Source organism: Dermacentor variabilis, chromosome 9 (assembly GCF_050947875.1).
Source record: "Dermacentor variabilis isolate Ectoservices chromosome 9, ASM5094787v1, whole genome shotgun sequence".
In the NCBI taxonomy this organism is placed as follows: Eukaryota; Metazoa; Arthropoda; class Arachnida; order Ixodida; family Ixodidae; genus Dermacentor; species Dermacentor variabilis.
The window spans coordinates 148451317-148466770 of record NC_134576.1 but is presented as its reverse complement, the minus strand read 5'-3'; the positions used below and the strand labels follow the sequence as shown (position 1 = coordinate 148466770).

At 47.3% G+C, this 15454-nt stretch overlaps 1 protein-coding gene across 1 annotated transcript in view; it reads left to right on the top strand.

Annotated features, from left to right (window-relative positions):
• LOC142557819 (salivary peroxidase/catechol oxidase-like) overlaps positions 1-15454 on the top strand; it is a 129052-nt gene that overhangs the window by 26768 nt on the left and 86830 nt on the right. The window contains exons 2-4 of the mRNA XM_075669974.1: positions 679-833; positions 1976-2108; positions 10278-10483. Coding sequence (XP_075526089.1) covers positions 679-833; positions 1976-2108; positions 10278-10483 — 494 coding nt within the window. The remainder of the gene's footprint in view (positions 1-678; positions 834-1975; positions 2109-10277; positions 10484-15454) is intronic.

Sequence of the window (15454 nt, the reverse complement as noted above, 5' to 3'; positions counted from 1 at the left end):
GTAGCCGCTGCCGTCGTGTGGCGTTTTGTGCCGACGTGTGTGCCGCGAAGGTCGCCGACCGGACGGCCGTGCACGTTTGACCTGCCTCTTCCGAGCGCGACGTAGAAGACTTTATGAACTACCATTTTGTATGGCTGCTCGATCCGGCCGATGAGGATCAGACTCCAGTCCTCGTCGCTGGTGACCTTAACTTGAATGTGTCGCGGCCAGATGGCAATTGGCTGCCCTCGTTTATGATCGAATGCTTCGGGCTACAGTGCTACACCGATCCCACGGTGCCAACGACCGCGAGGCGCTCGTGTTCGGGCTTGACCTTCGCCAAGAACCTGTCCGTCGTCGTCATCGAACCCTTGGCCGTCTACCATAGCGACCACAAAGCTATAGTAACTTGCGTAAAATAATGAACAACACCAAAATACTTATGTATCTCTGTGTTGTACATTATATAATCTCTACAGCTTCACTGGTCACCCACCTTCGCAGAGTAGAATGGCTGCGGATTTTGTTGTTTGAAATGAAACAGGTTTTGTTGTAGTGGTGTCATAAAATCAGAGCAGTGATGTTTTCCCGTGCATTCAATCTGCAAAGCCAGAGGCAAACTTTCGTCTTGACTTATTCCCACGACGTTACCCCGTTGCCCTCTCATGGCCCCCCTGCCCTATTTCTACTCACCTGCAGGATGTGCTTCCTTGCAACTTTTGCCGTAATTGCAACGGTAAGCGCGTCGGGCTCTTGGAGCCCGAGTACCAAGGAAGTGGACGCAGCCATGGAGAAAGCTCGGGAAACCTTGCGTGCCGAGGCCCACTCAGCGCGCATGCGCAGAGACATAGGCGGTAAGCTGGATGGTTTATTACTTCATGTACTACGCCTATTCTACGTAGCACTGCGCGAAAATAGGAGCAGCCGGCAGCTTCAGCTCTACGTGCTCGAGTGTTACGGAGCCAGCTTTGTTCCAGTGGATTTGGAGACTTTGGCCGAGAGTAATCCCTTAGCAGTCTCAACGGCCTTTGAATGAACATAAAATAATGCACTTAGGGATGGTGTGGCTAGCTTTTTGGCTTATGAAAGGGCAAGTGACATAATACAGCTATGATAAACGTGCCGCTCGCGATCAGTCTCCAGACTCACTGGAGCGCGTCTACCGGCTTAGCAGTCAGTGCATTGCGGCAAGCAATTTATGCGGCAGCGACCTTTGTCTACATTCGACAAACATTTCGCCCTCAACAGCGAACTGCCTTCGCTCCAACACGGTTCTAAATATTGGAAATAAATATGACACGAGGAGTTAATACAGAAGAAATAATTGCCCGCATTCAGATTTTTCTCAGCTACTTATTCCAGCGAAAGCTGACAAAGCATTGGAGAGGGTCTATTTCTCTGTTAGCTGTAGCAGTAAACGTGTCCGAGTTTACTTGTTCACATTTGCTGAAAGATATTAATATCTCCAATGTTGTTCAATTTCGTCGTGTTGAGTGTGCGATGCGTATCCTGAGAAATTTTTCGTTATTTGGTCCCACCCAAATCTCTCTCGATTTCCACCATTGCTTATGACTGTGTTAAAGGGCAGCGTTGAACCTTCTCCAGTCCTGCGAAACCCAGTCATGTTATCTACCTGCCTTTTCTCTACCGTATTCCGGCAAACCTTTCGTGACAGCCATACATGCCGGCCAAACCATAAATAAAGTACTAATTGAGGTGTGACGAACTAGCCCAAAAATCTGCACTCCTGGATAAAAAGAAGTAGCTCCTCGCTGATGGCCTTCGACTTGTATGTGAGGCAACACAAAAGGCTGGTTGGCGCGCTGATGGCGTCACGGGGCTCCGACGCGGAGGCTCAGATGCAACGGCGCTAAACAAGCTTCATAGCCACGGTGTCTGGTCATGCAAGAATGGGCAGAGCTGTGAGGCGTTTTTAATTGGAACGAACAAACTCTGCATTCTCGATGCAATTCTCACGAAACTGCCTCCTATGCAGAAGCCGGCCGTGCGGCAGGCTGTCCGTCGGCGTCTGTGCGCCACCAGCACAGCCGGCGAGCGACCAGGGAAGCAGTCGAGCTCGCCCAAGTGGCGCGGCTCTTCGAGGAGACAACGAAGGAGCTGCTGAGGAGGTACGAGTGCGCCAACTAATTGATTGACAAGCGTTTATTGTGTAAGGCTTGTGGAAGCAGGCGGGCGGGCTCCGGGCCTCCATTCGGCAAGCCGACGTGCTCGGCCTCGCTGGCCGGGCGAAATCTCCGAGTGTTTTATGCTGAGTTTTTGCGCCGGAATGCGGATTAAGTTTTCGTGGCCTCCTCTCTCGTTCCCGCGGGCGAGAGATGGCTGGCCTCTGCGGTGGGGTTGATGGCATGTTTTAAGCGTAAGTGTGGGTATGCATTTGTCTGCAGGTGGCGCCACTCATACCGTACACCCCACTGAGCGTGGGGCAATATATCATATCGGAAGGGTGTGCGCTTCCTTATTTTTTTTTCTTTTGCTTGACATAACGAGCGTACGAAGACGCGCCGATTAATTGGCATGCGTCCTCGCACGTCTGTTTGGTTCACCAGCGGCGATAACTGGGGCCAGTTGGCGTCACATGTCTACTGCGCTGTACTAGCTTACACGAAGGACAAATGAATGAAGCGAACAAATGTACGCGCTACGTTTGAGCTGTTTAATGTTCGCAGGTCCGATAAATACGACATAAGGTGTGACAGAAAGTAAGTGCGAAACGCGAGGCAAATGAAAATCATAAGCGCGTCCCGTTTACGAGAGAGATGAGTGAGGCACACTGTAAAATAAAGAAGAATGAGGCGAGGTGTCAGAAACAGTTCTCCTTGTTACATGACAAAGATGTCTCGGATTTAGGTGGCAATTATGGGTAGCAGTCGGTCCACATTACCGCGTAAACTAGTCATCATGCTTTGATGCCTTTGTAAAGCAACTTGCGATTTCAACAGCAAAACTTTTTCACCATGCAAGTGTGGATTGATTCTTGCAAAATAAATGTTCACTTGCTAGCGCCCGTATGTAGTGCTGTCTCCTTACCGTTTCTGTAACACTGAAATTTGGGCATGAATTCATGCTGCGGAATGCAAATAAGTTGAAAGGCATTTATCTATCAATTAGTAATGATTATAGTTCTTCGTCACGACATAAGCGACAACTTCTGCGGCAGTCTGGGAAAGACGATGGGGCAAACGGCTAGAGGGTGACTCTTATCTGCGACCAGATAAAAGTAATCAACACATTGTTGCGCCAAAAAAAGAACACGAAGACTTAAGAGCATGAAACGACAGATTCAGCGTTCGATCTCTCGTTTCATGCCCTCCCTCCTAAGTCTTTGTTTTCCTTTTTGGCGCAACGATGTATTCATTAGATCCCAACCAACTCGCCCAGCAACAAGTTCTGCTCAAGCTAAAAGTAGATGATGTACTTTACTTGTGGGATGAAGCCAGAAACGATCGAGCAGTTCTATCACCGAAAACATTTACGCGGGGTAGCGTAGAAGAAGGGAGCAAATCAGAGGAACTCAGCCACAGCACAGAGACAAAGGATTCATGATACCATGCGTACGCGAGATTGAAATGTCCTAGAGTACTTAATCTTAATGCCCGTAGCATCTAGAACAAAACAAAAGAACTCGAATGCCTCCTCCTTACCCACGATCCCCATATCACAATAATAACGGAAACTAGGTTGCATGAGGGTATACAGACGAAGTAATAGTTGACAAGTCGCACCATATTTTGCGTCGTGACCGTAGGTCCCGGGTAGGTGGCATCGCAGTTATTAAAAACACACTTTCAGCTACACTACTTCCCCAGATAGACAACCATGAGAGTATTTTTTTAATAAACTGCTGGGGACATACACTTACATTATGTGCTGTCTACAAGCCTCCTACTTCGCCCCCTGAATTCTTGCTAGAATTACCAGATTACATGTCGGCGCACGTTAGGGGATCTCTAATTATGGCTGGAGATTTTAATCTGCCATCACTTGATTGGGCTTGCAGCACCACATCTCACCTGCTCAACAGCACATTACAAGATATAATGCCTGGCAGATGATTTAGTTCGAGTTGTTCATGAAACCACACGTGAACCTGAAGGGAATGGCGCAATATTGGATCTTGTATTTGTCAGCAGAAGTATTGTTGATTATGTCGTTCGTGTAAAAGGATGGTATATCTGGCCACAAGTTCTTCTTTCTTGCACCATAAATAACTGGGCGAAGACTCCGCCTACGAGCAAAACTGTCAAAAACTTTAGTCAGGCAAATGATAACGCGATTCTTGACGAGCTGTGGGATTTAGTAGATAACTTGCGAAACCGTGATGCCATTACTTAGTGGAATAAGCTTAAAGAAACTGTTCAAAGATGCATCAACAATTTTGTTCCTACGAGTCATATTAAGTCAGATCGCCACAATCCCTGGATTGATGGGAACATTATACATTTGAAGCGCAATATTAAGCGACCCAGGTAGCACAAAAGAGATACGTAACGTTTTCGTAGCGTTTATCCAAGACGATAAAAACGGGTTAAAGAAGACACGAATGAGAGAACTTCGGCGGGAAAACGTCGGATATCTCTGCTAATGACCGGCTTAATTACTTTCTTGAGACGATCTAGAACAGGTCTGCAAGACGTATTCGAAAAGCTGGTCTAGAAATAGGATTGGGAAAGACACAAGTAATCCCTTTGCCAAAACTATTCGTAACCAATTTCTAAACGTTTTTAGGACGTTATCAAAAAGCTGGTCTAGAAGCGGTCTTGAAAGGTTTACGATCATCTGAAGCTAATTTTCGCGGGTGACGGGCGCGATCAGACATCGTCGTTCAAAACACGCGTTTAGTTTCGCCTCACGCGACTGGCCTATGCCGCGCAGACGTCGTCAACCGCACCCGTTGGCACGGCCTAGGCCAATCGCGTGAGGTGAAACTGATCGGGCGTTTCGAACAACGATCTCCAATCGCGCCCCAGATGAGTAGAAGCGTCGGTGTTGACTGTAAGAGCCATGGCGCAGTGCCAAGCACTGTTCCCCGCATGGCCGGCGCATCGTCTACCAAGTCGCACGAAAATGAGCCTGTTAGGAATAATAAATCCTTAATACCGCCTTTAGTAAGCTACGATGCTTACAACCACAATGGGAAAGACATCCTGCAAAGAACAAATGGCCACGTCTTGGCAGGTGGCCAGACCAAGCCCTTCATGCCAAGAGTGCATGAAATGAGAACATTGTGACAAAGCAAGAACACTTTATTAAAATGTAATGCTTATGCAAGGTTCGAACAAACTGTGTGAGAAATGCAAATAGAAATAAAAGTACATCAACAATGACAACAGTCGCAGAAAGGATTCGTAATGAACTCGAAAGTGAACATTCACTAGCACATAAACAAAATTCCAAGTACACATACAAAAATGAACAGAAAAACCTGGAGTGTACTAAAGTGTCTAATTTATCATAGTAAAGTGCGCGTGCTATTAGATGGACTAGAGTTATGCAGAAGTGACATCGGAGCGAATGGAAGAAGTAGACTGAAAAATGCAAGAGTATGAATTGGATGGTAACTGCCTCCAAGCAATGTTACCAATCATCTAGAAGCTTGAAAAGAGCACAAAAAGAAATACCACCGCATACCATCATGAAACAATCCTGTGACATAAATAAAAAAAAATGGGAACAATGCAAAATTGGAAATATTGCCTTTAGGATATATCAAAGAAGGTAATGGCGAGAAAAAATAAACATACAACAAAAAAGCAATAAAGTGAAATTAGTACAGAATACTTAAACGGGGGATTCAGTGTAACAAGTGAACACTACTGTAGTACAGCGAACGATGAGACAGTAATGCTGCATCTTGCCACTCCAGAACGTGAGAAATGAATATGCAAGCCTCATATTAGAAACTTACATAAACATGGAAATAAACTGGAATGCACTGGAAGCTGCATTTGTGTAACAAAGGAAGCAATGGTCATAATAAATAGTAAGTGTTTTATCTAAAAAGCCCTTTACAAGAGGCAAAGTTGTACCTCTCTGGCAAAAATAAAGTTGCAACGAATAATTTGCAAACCAGCAAATACATTAATTAGCACACTGACATGTCACACTTTGCGCACATCTCCAGTCTCCTAAAGTAAAAAAAAGCACTCTGAATGAGAAAAACGTTTAACACATGTACCCCAGAGCAAATTCTTTGCCAGTTCACTCATACTTTCACATCCAAAAACATTTGCCACAAAGTCCAGGCACAGTTCCACTGATGTTTACCAATTCACCCCCACTTTCACGTCCAAAAATATTTGGCACACAGTCCAGGCAGAGCTTCATAGATAAACAGCTTGAGAGCACCCTACTGATTATTGTGCAGTCCCGCTGCTGGAAATAGAACTGCCGCACATGCTGGTAGTGGTTTCAATCTAGACACACTTGCTGCCCTGGACAGGTATGTTCAGATATCTGCACTGGTGCTCTATTTTGTCGAAGTAGACTACGCTGGTAATTGAAATGTTTTGAATGCACAAGTATTGGCTTCACCAGAAAGACTTGCCCACATACCACCACTGGCATATATATGCACTTGCTCTTCACTCAGTAGCATTGAACTTAAAGTGTTCCCTATGTGGGAGCCATGCGTAAAACCGGTGTCACACGACCACTCTCGATCGCGATCAAGCCCGATCTGGATCGAAATTATAGATGCGACTGGCTCACTCTCGTAGCTTGCGCAGAGGAGCCATCACGACCGAGAAATTCGATTTGTAACGGACTGGATAGCGGCTAAAAGAGCCCCGTGTGAAACCGGTACCAAATAATGCACAGACGTACGCTAGGAAAATGTGTTGCACAAGGACAAAGAACTGCGACATGCCCTGTTGTGCGAAGCCCGCGAACAGAACACATGTATATATATATTAAAAAAAACTGCTAGAGCGCTTCGCGAACTCCATGCGCACACATGGCACCCGCACGAACTCGGCAGGCCGCCGTAAAACGCGAAGGGCGCACAGCGTACATTCCGACACATGTCCCAAACTGCAAACAATCGTACTACCTAAAGCATACAAGTTATTTTATACCAAGGGCATACTCGACTCACGTATGCAGTATGCACAAGCGAGTGATGCAGCGTACATGCTGTATCCATTCGCCAAATAGTAAAATTGATAACAAGCACAAAGCTACAAGGGACTCAATACATTACTACCATTTGAGGCGTCAAATAAAATCGAATTTGGCCGTTTCATATATTGGACACAATATATGGACACATGTGGTACACGGTAATACCATGAAATACCCATCACGTGGGTAAAGGGGGCGAAAACACAATCGAGAACCTGAAGCGCAAACGATAAAAGCACGGTATGGTGCACGCAAAATTCTGTCAGTGCGCTGTAGCGCGAGGGAAGAAAATAGGGTGAGCACTTGACCTCACCTTTTGGGATACCGCACTAGTAGTGAATCATTAAAAAAAAGCCTGTTTGAACCAGTTCCCTTGTCTGCAACACTCTTGCTAAACGGGAGACTAAAATACCACGATGATGGCTCTATTGCGGAGATCGGCAAGGTGCGCACAGACAGAAATTTTGCCGCCTTTCTTCGCATTCTGCAAAATGCTTTCTTGTTAGGATCACGCATAGCGGCCGACCCCGACGCTAGGGACACACAGGCACGATTTCGTCCCTCTAACTTTCGTCCTTATACTGCCCTTAACGCCTTAATTACAGCGTCAGTGAAAAGGCGCCTCACATAACATGACAATGAACTTGAAGAGGTGATTAGTGCCCTCCACTCCGCGCCCTCCAATTGAAAACACTACTCATTTCCAAATTAAACTACACAAACAGATCGCACAACCCAAACTAATCACAGAACGTCGTTTTCTTGACGGCAAAACCCTGCAACACTTACATGACAAAGGGCAGCGGCAGCACATTCAGAACAGCCGCTATCATACCACAGCGCAATGCAAGTGCGATAACGTTATTATGCCCGGCTCAAACAGATCGCACAACCCAAACTAATCACAGAATGTCGTTTTCTTGACAGCAAAGCACTGCAACACTTACATGACAAAGGGCAGCGGCAGCACATTCAGAACAGTCGCAAACAGACCATAGTGCCATGCGAGTGCGATAACGTAACTATGCCCGGCTTCACGAATAACGTGGCCGCCTTGATCACATAACAATTGAAAACACTACTGATTTCCAAATTAAAACCACACAAACATATCGCACAACCCAAACTGATCACAGAATATCGTTTTCTTGACAGCAAAACACTGCAACACTTACATAGCAAAGGGCAGCGGCAGCACGTTCAGAACAGCCGCAAACACACCACAGCGCAATGCGAGTGCGGTGACGTGACGACGCCATGACGACGCGACTATGCCCTGGCTCGCCCGGCTGCCCGGCATCACGAATCACGTGGCCACCTTGGTCACATGATTTGACGACGGTATCGCCACCTTGCGCAAGGTTGGATCGCGTTGATGGGTTGTTGAATATTGTAGAAGCCGCTAAAGAGGCTGACGCGCCGTGGCGTGGCGGTGGCGTTTTGAGTCGTTTGCAAAACGTATTCACCCCTCGTTTTTAAGCTGTCTGGCTTCCAACGTTATCAAAACGTATTCACCCCTCGTTTTTAAGCTATCTTGTTTGGAACGTCTTTGATGCGTCGATTTTGGTCAAAAATCCGTTTCAGACGTTGAATCCCTTAAGACGACGTTTTCAAGACTTTGTGTGCTACCTGGGGACTAAACAAGAAAAAAGTCACAAATAATGAATCACTGCGTGATCTCCGAGAATAACTATCCCGTGCCTTGTCAAGTGCACCAAAAAACAAATATTTCGAGATTATTTTCCCTAGTTTTATTAAAACGAATTCTCAGAAGTTCTGGCACTTTCTCAGCCCAAAATCTAAACAAATTGACAAAATAAATAACGCGGATATGCTTATAATGGAGCCGAGGGGCATAGCTGACGTGTTAAATGAATTCTTCCGCTCCGTATTCTCTCCGGCTGAAAGCGACAGCCAGTCATTTCGGCCTTCAATGTTTAATGATAATTTTATATCTGTTGAAGGTGTCTTCTCTCTCTTATTAAACCTTAAGGAAAGATCTTCAGGCGGCCCAGATAACATTCCCAGCGCTGCGCCGGTATGCCGAGACTGTGTCATATATTCTCGCTGGGATTTTTTGTTCCTGCTTAAAACTGGCTATCATACCCGATTGGCGTGTCGCCCGAGTAGTAGCAGTTCACAAAAAAGGAGACCGCTTACAAAAAGAAAACTTCCGCTCGATATCCCTGACTGCGTCCCGCTGTAATATACTTGAGCACATCCTGGCACATTTCATACGCGAATTCCTTGAACGTAATAAACTGCTATCCAATCACCAGCACGGATTTCACAAGAACATTTCAACAATCACACAGCTTACTACTACTATTCATAAGATCGCTTCAACCCTCGATTCGGCCGGGCAGATTGATATAATCTTTTTGAATTTCAGCAGAGCTTTTGAGGGTGTATCCCACAGTAAACCTTTAAACAAACTTCACAAATTTGGCCTACCATCTTTTATTATAAATTGGATCAAGCAGTACTTGTCCAACCGAGCTCAGTTTGTGGATGTCGACGGGTACTCGTCCAAGCGTTTGCCTGTAACATCTGGTGTGCTTGAGGGAAACGTGTTGGGACCCATTCTTTTTCTCATATATGTGAACGATATTACCACGGCTATGTGTCCTGTTGTTCGAATTAGGTTCTTTGCAGACGATTGTATGATTTTTAAAAAGGTGACGAGCCAGAACGACCAGATTTCATTAAACTGTAGCCTAGCGAAAATTCACGAATGGTGCACAAGATGGTCAATGTCCTTGAAGTCGGATAAAACTGTGCTGCTACGCGTAACCAATGAAAGACAACCATTTTATTCACGTATAAAATTAATAACGACACCGTAACAGAAGCCACATAATAGAAATATTTAGAATTGACATTCATTAGTAACCTTAAGTGGTCCTCCCACATCGAAAACGTTCGCATAGCAACTACTCGGAAACTCGGCTTACTTAAACACCAACTAAAGAACGCGCCGTCCGGTGCAAAGCTTCTTGCTTACAAAACTTTCGTTTTGCCTAAAGTTGAATACGCGAGCGCAGTTCGGGATCCCCACTGTCAAAAGGATAAGCATACCCTCGATGTGGCTTTCCGATTTCGCTCGCTGTATTCTTATGCCGCCTACCTCGCATGTAACCGCGAAGTGCGCGCTGCAGCCACAGCGACTCCCGGGCAGAAAGGCTGGAGGCGACTAGCCTCAACTCGACCACTCTTTCCGGCTACTGCCCGCTGACCAACGTCACGTGCAACTTGACGAGGAAATACCGCGAAGCCGACGGAAAGTGCAACAACCTTCAGAACCCCGGATGGGGCTCTGCGGCTTCCTGCATGAACCGCTTGCTTCCCGCAGATTATCAGGACGGTAAGCTTAGGACACATCATGTTTTGTTTTTTAGTGTTAAAGCTATTCGCCTTCTCTGCTGCTCAAGATACTGGCAATGAAATGACAAATGTAGGTGGGTATATTCAAGTTTAGCAAATCCCAGCTAATATCCACGCAAGTCTGCCACCAAATAAAGCTGGCAGATTTGATTAGCTTTGTTGGGTGAACATTTCAAATATACGCAGCCACATAACAGACGACGTCTAGGGCTGTGTTTCGTTGAATTTCGCCCCTTTCGTCGCTTTCGTCGCTGCTTTCCGCCGTATAGTAATTGTTGCAAACTAACCGTAGCTCAGATTATTAAAAACTCTGGCAGGCAGTAGAAACATCACCACTAAGTATAATTTTACACTTTTGGTGTGCTCATTTGCCTCTCGCATGTAATGCACGGCCAAGGTTTAACGTTGTTTATCGCTGCCAGCGTGTCAAAGTCTAGTTAAAAAAATTGACTCACCATCCCGGCCCTGCGAAAGTGCAAAACCGCCACTACAACTGCTGAGGGGGTATGCGATGCTTTAGTGATGGTTCGGATGCTTGTTTTGAGCTTGTTCTTTTTGAAACGTATGCTGTTCTGTGCGTTATATGGGTGATTTCAACGAATGTATGCACTGTTCGCGCCAATTTTCTGAGCGATTGTGACCTCTGCATAACAAGGGGGATAAGCCATTGCTGATGATGATAATTTCTGCGCACGGAGGGACACGAAAAATACGGACCACCGAGAGGCTTCCCTGTAACATCCGCTCCTCTATTTTCATGAGGGTCGTCACAGTGGAGTCGAATTGCGCTCGCTTTTGCCGCTTTGAGCTGCTCGACCACCCGGGGGAACTCTCGGGACAACGCGTCCAAGTACCAGGGATATCAACAGCCGTCGCACCTAGAAACAGTGAGCCGTAAATTAGCGCTGTTTCTATCGCAAAGCGTCATTCTTTTTCGTTTTTTTTTTATGACAATAACAACACACCAGCAATCAACCCTACACTTCCAGAAGAAATTGATTCTCCCGCCTTTCGGAGGCTTATATGCAGCATAAAGCATTATATAGACTACTATATATGGCAATTGTATATGAATTATATAAAAATCGCCCATAGTTCATATATGAAAACATTGCCAGATCAAAACAATTCGCGAAGAAAGCTGCATTGTCGAATGGAATGTTTCAAGTTCTTGAAAAAGTTAAATAATTCCGCTTTGAGATCGATGCAACAGTGCATCTTGAAACGACTGAAAAGTTGTTCGGGAATTGGCCTTTTCCTTACATACGCATGAAAATTCAAGTGCAAAACTTCTCGCAAAATTTCTCGTAAGCCCACGCGCTCTGGGTCCGAGCGGCTTCAGCTGTCAAACTCTGACGAGATGAGTGCAATATCGCTGTTTCAGTTCCCGCGCGGGCGGCACTGTTCTATCGCTACGACTGTGTGCCTTGGACCGGTCGAACTGCACCGTGATGTCCTTAATTTTAGTATGAGGGCGGTCGTGATTGACCAGCTCCGTTTATGCGTGTTGACGCCAGCCGGTGCGAACGTGCCTCTGGAGCAAATACGAAATTTCCATTGGTAAGCATTGACAAACAGCTGGCCTCAATAGAAATATAGGTTGTGTGTTGGCGCGTGCCCAGATTGCTTAAAGCGAGAAGGTATGAGCAATATGAGCGGGAACACGCGTGGCAAATAGCCTCGATACGGGGATGGCGCTGTCGAAAACAGAGGCGAAAGGGGGGCGCTCTTGCGGTTGGCACTTCCATACGCGCCGGCGTTTGTTCAAAACGGCTGCTTGCGGCATTTCATAGACCGCCGATAGCCGATAAGTCGGTTACATGCGCAGTGACTTTCAGCGAGGATTTTTTTGTCATGCTTTTTTTTTTTTTTAGATCGCAGCTCTTAGGCGCCCGTTCCTGCGTTTAGCGTTTTTTTTTTTTTCGTGTACACTCCATGGGACCTCGTGTATATATTATGGAGCACATCATGCCACGTGTTTCAGACAGACGTACGGATTTTCCAGGGAAGTAGCTCTCGAATGTTAACGCTTCAAAACAGTGGTGTTATTGGCCACGCTTCGGTGCGCAAAGTTATCAGTAACCGCAATGTCAAACAGTTTTATCAATGTGCGCTGGCGATGCAAAGTTCCGCCCTTCGTATTAAGAGACGCACGGTGGGAATGCCAACGGTTATTAGGATATCGTCCTCCTTTCCACATGGTTTCCGATGGCGGCTGCCGCGTACGTGTTGTCTTTCTCTTCTTGTCCTTGTTCAATTGTGCGCTGGAACGATGTTTCATAATGCTAAGCATAACCAACTAGCCCAGCTGTCCATACTTACCGCCCATAGCAGGGTTCGAGATTATCTCACACGCGCTCCTGTCTTCCCACTCATATTGCTCACGATAGCACGGGGGCAATTATTTTGTCGCTTTGTAATTCAAGTTCTTACACTAGTAGATCTTGGGACAAAAACACTAAAACAAACATGGTACGTACCATGTTTTCTTTTTTTCTGAGCAGTGAGGTCTCACGTCTCGTTCTCTCTTAAGACAAAGCAAGACATCATATGTCACTGCTCGATCTTTGGTGTTCCCCTCCCCTTTACTCCTTGTTCCAAGATGAATGCGTTCAGGCTAGCCAGTGGGCTACAGTTCAACGTATAAGCGACAACGTCAAGTATACCACTTCACAATATTCAGAAGCTCATTTCGATATGTTCCACATCTGCCTGACAATTTTCGAATTGAAAATAAGAATTGCTAGCTTTCCCGTAATAGAAAGTAGATAGATGGAAGCATGAATTGGCAACCGGCAAAGCAGATTCGTTGGAGATGATACTAGCGACAATCTTAAAATGGGTGTAGTGCATGTTCGCAACGGCACACCCCGCCACACCACAGTGCACCACGATATACTGTGCACTGGTCCATATTGCTACACCCGTGTGAAATTTGGTTGTTTGAACGAGGCGCGTGGGCGCCATCACTGGAGAAAAGAGGAGGAAGAACAAACTGGGCTCGCGCTGTGAATCTAACCGGTCAGCGCTGCAACCGCTGTTGTAAATATACCCTGAAAATAGTTGCTCGTCTTACTGACTCGTCCTTCGAGTAACATTGTGGTGGAGGGTGCCGTTCCCGTCCCAACCACGGAGCTCCGCAGCGGTCGCACAGTCCTGCTTTTCGCCATGGCTCCCAGTGACGACACCTCGTCTCCTCCAACTCCTGTGACCCCGACAACAACGTACGTTACTGTTACCAACCCCCGTGATCCTGACATATTCTCCGACCAAGATAATGTCGACGTTAAGGACTGGCTCAACCTGTATGAGCGTGTTAGCCAAAACAACCGCTAGGACCCTACCATTATGCTAGCGAATGTCCTATTCTACTTGGGCGGAACTCCTCGAGTCTGGTTCCGGAGACACGAGGAAGACATCTCTAGCTGGGATGCTTTCAAGGAGAAGCTCGTCGACCTCTTTGGCAATCCCACCGGTCGGCAGCTCGCTGCTAGAAAAGAGCTTGCTAACCGAGTTCAGTCTTCTACTGAATCGTATGTCTCGTACATACAAGACGTGCTCGCGCGTTGCCGGAAACTCGACGAGAAAATGGGCGAGGTTGTCAAAGTCGGCCACGCACTTAAAGGGATCGCGGACGATGCTTTCAACTTGTTGGTCTTCAACGATGTGTCCACCACCGACGTCATTATCAAGGAATGCCGCCGCTTTGAGCTCGCCAAAAGCCGCCGCGTCATTCCACGGTTCTCCCGGCTCCCTAACACGGCTGCGAAGTCGTCTTGCGTTGACCTTACCGCTTCACCACCTTTTAATGAGCACGTCACCCGTATTGTTCGCCGCGAACTCAAGGCTACAAGTCTTGCGCCGTTCCATTCACGCCCACTTGAACCCACCATTGACCAACCAGCCCCAGCGATCTCCCTCATTCAGGCAGTTGTACGGCAAGAATTTGCAAAGCTAAGTTTTCCTGCTGCCTGCTCCGTCTCCCGAGCTGACGCCTGACCGGTGCGAATGCTACGCCTCACGGCGATCTGTATTCCCATCCCAGATACCGCAACCCTGCCGAGTGGAGAACTCCGGACGACAAGCCCATTTGCTTCCATTGCCACCGCATTGGCCACGTCGCTCGCCACTGCCGCACCTCCTGGACGTCACCATATTCGAGCTCCTTTTCTCCGTCTCCTCGCCCATATGCCGACCCGCGCCGTTACTCGCCTCGTCGTATGCCTCCTACCTCTGACGTATCCGTCGACGTCAGTCGTCCTGCTCGCCCGCCGCCACCTCAGCGCCCCAGCCACGCCGCTATTTGTCGCCGACCAATTATGGACCCTCCCGCACGGAAAACTAGGCCATGCAGCTCTTGGAGGTAGTGCTGCATCACGTTAGAGCTCTCCAAATCCTCCACTGACGCTCCTCACCAACACGCACCTGATTGAAGTAGACATAGATAGTGTTCCGTTGACGGTATTGACACTGGAGCCCAGGTATTCATAATGAGCGCTAACTTATGTCGTCGCCTCAAAAAAGTTCTTACGCCTGCCACCACTCGCACCGTACGCGTCGCCAATGGCGCCACTGTTGCCGTCAGGGGTATGTGCACTGCTCGCATAGGAATTGCTGGCCGCCAAGTTCCAGTCCTGTTCACCGTGCTGACCAGTTGCCCTCATGACCTAATCTTCGGGCTCGACTTTCTAACGACGCATTCTACCCTCATCGACTGTTCCACCGGTACGCTGTGCCTCCAGCTTCCTCTTCTTTCTGACGTTCGTCCCGAACAAGCGAACACCCTCTGCACTACAGCGTTTGTTCGCTTACCTCCAAAAGCCCTAACCTTCGCTGAATTGGCCTCAACGGCAACCGTGCCCGATGGCGACTACGCCGTTGCACCTATTCCTGACATCCTCGTGGCGCGCGACATCTCTGTGCCACACTCCGTCGTAACCCTTGCCGCTAA